We start from the raw sequence: 4,054 nt of genomic DNA, 5'->3' as shown, positions 1-4,054 counted from the left end.
TTTCCCCCCCCCATTTCTGAGAGTCCCACTTGTCCAACGTCCCTTTACCTCGGAACAATGTTTTCCAATCAAATTTTGAAAATTCTTGTCTTATACCATTAAAATTTGTCTTGCTCCAGTTAAAAGGTTTAACTTTTATGAACGGTGTATCCGTTTCCATGAAAACTTTTCAAATTATGATCACTAGACCCGAAGTGTTAACATACTACCACCTCAGTCATTTGTCCTGCCTTATTAACCAAGTGAATGTCAAGTTTTGTACCTTCTCTGGTTGGAGCATTTGCGTATTGATGAACAAGATTTTTTTGAACACTCTTAATAAGTTCTTCGCCATTCAAACCTTTAACACTATGGTAGTCCCAATGAATGTTTGGAAAATTAAAATCCCCTATCATTACAATCTTTATTCTTACACATAAATGAGATCTGTCTAAATATTTTTTTCTTCAATTTCTCTCTCACTATTGGGTTTGATACAAACCCATCAAAGTGGTCATTCCTTATATCGAATTTCAACCCCATATACTGTCATTGGACATCTAAAACCCGGGGCACTGAGTTGCCAGCCCTGTCTGTCCCTAAGCCAAGTTTCTGTACTGGCTATGATTTCCTAATCCCATATCCCCAAACGTCCCTTGAATTCATCAGCCTTACCTGTAAACTCACTTGCATTGAAATAAACACAGTTTAATACTTCAGAGTTACTTCTTTCTCTGACTTGCTCTTGTCTGACTTTTCTAATTAGCTTGCTCTTTTCAGATTTATTACCGTCCTATGGTAGCTTTCTATTTATGATACTACTTACCTCCCTCTCTAATAGTTCAGTCTCCCTTAGTAGAACTAGCCATTCACTACTAAGATATTTGCCCCTTTCCAGTTCAAGTGAAACCTAACCTTTTTGAACATATCTTTGCTGTCCCAGAAGAGATCCCAATGATCCAAGAACCTGAATCCCTGAACATTACACCACCCCACCAGCCATTGATTTATCTCCTTTATCTTTTTATTCCTCCCCTTATTCGAGCTTGGCACTGGGAGCAAATCAGACTAGGTTAATGGGCGGCACGGTGGCACAGTGGGCGGCACGGTGGCACAGTGGTTAGCACTGCTGCCTCACAGCGCCTGAGACCCGGGTTCAATTCCCGCCTCAGGCGACTGACTGTGTGGAGTTTGCACGTTCTCCCCGTGTCTGCGTGGGTTTCCTCCGGGTACTCCGGTTTCCTCTACAGTCCAAAGATGTGCAGGTCAGGTGAATTGGCCATGCTAAATTGCCCGTAGTGTTAGGTAAGGGGTAAATGTAGGGGCATGGGTGGGTTGCGCTTCGGTGGGTCGGTGTGGACTTGTTGGGCCGAAGGGCCTGTTTCCACGCTGTAATGTAATCTAATCTAATCTAGGAACCAATTAGTCAACCTTGCCCACAAAATTGACCCACTTATCCCGACTCTCTTTTCTACAGTCAGTTGTGATTTAATGTGATAGGTTTATTCTTGTGCGATCTCATGTTGTAAGAAAATCGCGCAATAGCCATGCCATTTAAATAATGGGGCCAGAATCGCATTATAGCCAGTACAGGTAAGGAAATTTCGCGTTCTACGTCTTAAAAAAAAAAGGGTTCTTCAGTCATGTTAAATAAACAGTGTTATACAGAACTGACTGTATTTGTTTGCCAATTCTCTATCCATGCTATTGTACTACCTCCCAGCACCATGGGCTCTTAAGTATTTTACATTCACTGCTTCCATTTTATCAATCTTGCCTGTTACCACGTCAAAGAATTCTAGTAAATTCACCTAGTATGATTTCCCCTTAATGATGCCATCCTGACTGCCTGATTATGTAGTGTATTTTTTAAATGCTGTGCTATTACAGCCTTTATAATAGAAGCTAATATTTTCCCAAGAATAGTTAAGCTATCTGTCTATAGGTGCCTGATTTTTGTGTGCTTTCCTTTTTAATTGAAGCTATTACATAGGCAATATAATCAATTTTCCAATCTTCTAGGACTTTTCCAGAATGTAAGGGTTCCTAGAAGTTTACTACCAGTGTTTCCACTTCCAATGCGTTGTACTGTGATATCGCTAACTCCCTACATAATACACGTCATCTGGATTTTGTCAATATTTGCTTAAGCCCGAATTAGAGAGCATAGTTCTATAGCAAGATTTGAAGCTATGTGTTTGACCATGCAAAAGGCCTCCCTTGGTTTTGCATTAACTCATTGATACTTCAATACCAGATACAACAATCTTTTTGAAACTACTTATAAAGAAGTTAACTGTCTGTGGTTCTAATTCCTGCAGTTTGTGCTGCCTGCTTAGGTGCTAAAGTTCTTAATGCGATCACCATTACCTCAAAGAATGACAGATCCATTTCAGAGCAGCACTTAATAAATGAGTGGAGGTGAAAAAAGAATGGGTTTAAGCTCATTGAATTCAATCACTGTCAATTTGGAAATTTGGGCATTTACTTTGTTTTTAAAAACCATAAGATTTGTGGAAAAATGTGGGGAAACATTGAATGTTTATATATTACTACTTGAAGCTAGTGTACTTTTTACAAATTAGGTTTAGTCAGTCAAAATATTTGTTGATGTGACTCCAGACATTGTTTAACGTTATGATGTGATATTAAAAACTCTAGGGAGATTTATCATAGTGTTATTATAATCTAGTTTTTAGTAAACTGTGCCTCATACTTGATCTCTGTGGATCTGATTGACCTAACTAGAGTGTTTGGGGTGGAAAGTAAAGTGCATTGCCACCTTTACTATGTACGTATTTGCTGGAGTATAAATACAAACATCATTGCAATGTATATTTGAATGCCAACAATGTTTGGACTATAAGAGATTATAATCAGACATGTTACAGCTGTGATACCTTACGAATCGGAAGTATTTACCATTCTAATTCATTCCGATAGCATGATTATGACATGAGAGTGGACGACTTCCTTCGTCGCACTCAGGCAGTTGTCACCAATCGTCGAAGTAGACCCCGGGAAAGAGAGAGAGAACGAGAAAGACCTCGAGATAGCCGTCGCGACAGGGAACGTGATCGAGGCAGGGAACGTGAGCGAGAAAGGGAAAGGATGAGAGAAAGAGAAAGAGACAAAGAACGAGGAAGATACAGGAGATAACTCATTGGTTGAAGAAGCACTGCCCATTTTATTGTGTTTACAGTAGCAGAAAGGTGTTTAGAACTGTTCCTTTTTTATTTTTATTTTTTTAAGTTAAATTACATATTGGAACTTATGACCCTTGTACATCTATTGCTTTCATGCATGTGAGACTATATCAACTGAATTTTGAACCCAGAAGCACAGATTTTTGTAGAGGGATGTTTCGGGGGAGGGGTGTGGTTTTCTGATGATTTATTGTCATCTGTGAATGTTAGTGTCTAATCAAAAATATTTGCCCTCTATTCAGTTGAAAGCTGTGAGGAACAAATCTGCACTTGGCGTAGACTTTGTTGTATGTAGTTGCACATGGATTAATGAGGAAAATATTGCTGCTAATAAGTATGCAAGTTAAGTATAATGGGCTGATTGTGTGACCTTGTTATGTTGTAGCAAGTAACTTTTTTTTTAAACTCCATTTAGATTTCAACATTTTTCATTGTTAATGATGAAAGCAATATTCAGACACTATTACAATCCAGTTTTAACTTTTTTAACTGAAGAAATCCCTTGCTTAATAGCATTTAATCAATGCTAAAGTTCATTATTTTTCTCCCAAAATTAAAAAAGCACGCAGTGGCCTGATAGATTTACTGTAAGTTTATGGTAGAAAATTGTTACATTACCTTTAACTGCTAAACTTTTGTACAAAATAAATGAGAAAACTGATCACTTTCAGTGTGTGTTGCTTTATTACATTAAGAAGTGGTGTTGAAGAAAGTGATTATTACTTCCTTCCTTTGTACTTTCTGATGTAAAGTCGATATTCAGATAATGTCTTTTGGTATGGAAATGTTTCATGTAGATAGTCGGACCAAAATTTCTGAATTAATAAATTGTTAAATATGCTAATCTTATTTGCATGTCAAAGAAGTTT

At 37.8% G+C, this 4,054-nt stretch overlaps 1 protein-coding gene across 6 annotated transcripts in view; it reads left to right on the top strand.

The window, feature by feature from the left end:
* Nucleotides 1-3,846, top strand: part of ythdc1 (YTH domain containing 1) — a 58,514-nt gene extending 54,668 nt beyond the window's left edge. For all 6 annotated transcript variants that reach the window (XM_043720738.1, XM_043720723.1, XM_043720712.1 and 3 more), the window contains one exon: nt 2,923-3,846. In XM_043720738.1, the coding sequence (XP_043576673.1) occupies nt 2,923-3,138 (216 nt within the window). In that variant the 3' untranslated portion in view covers nt 3,139-3,846. The remainder of the gene's footprint in view (nt 1-2,922) is intronic.
* Nucleotides 3,847-4,054: the final 208 nt, after the last annotated feature.

This window comes from Chiloscyllium plagiosum, chromosome 2 (genome assembly GCF_004010195.1).
Source record: "Chiloscyllium plagiosum isolate BGI_BamShark_2017 chromosome 2, ASM401019v2, whole genome shotgun sequence".
Taxonomy (NCBI): domain Eukaryota; kingdom Metazoa; phylum Chordata; class Chondrichthyes; order Orectolobiformes; family Hemiscylliidae; genus Chiloscyllium; species Chiloscyllium plagiosum.
This window is presented reverse-complemented; position numbering and strand designations above follow the sequence as displayed.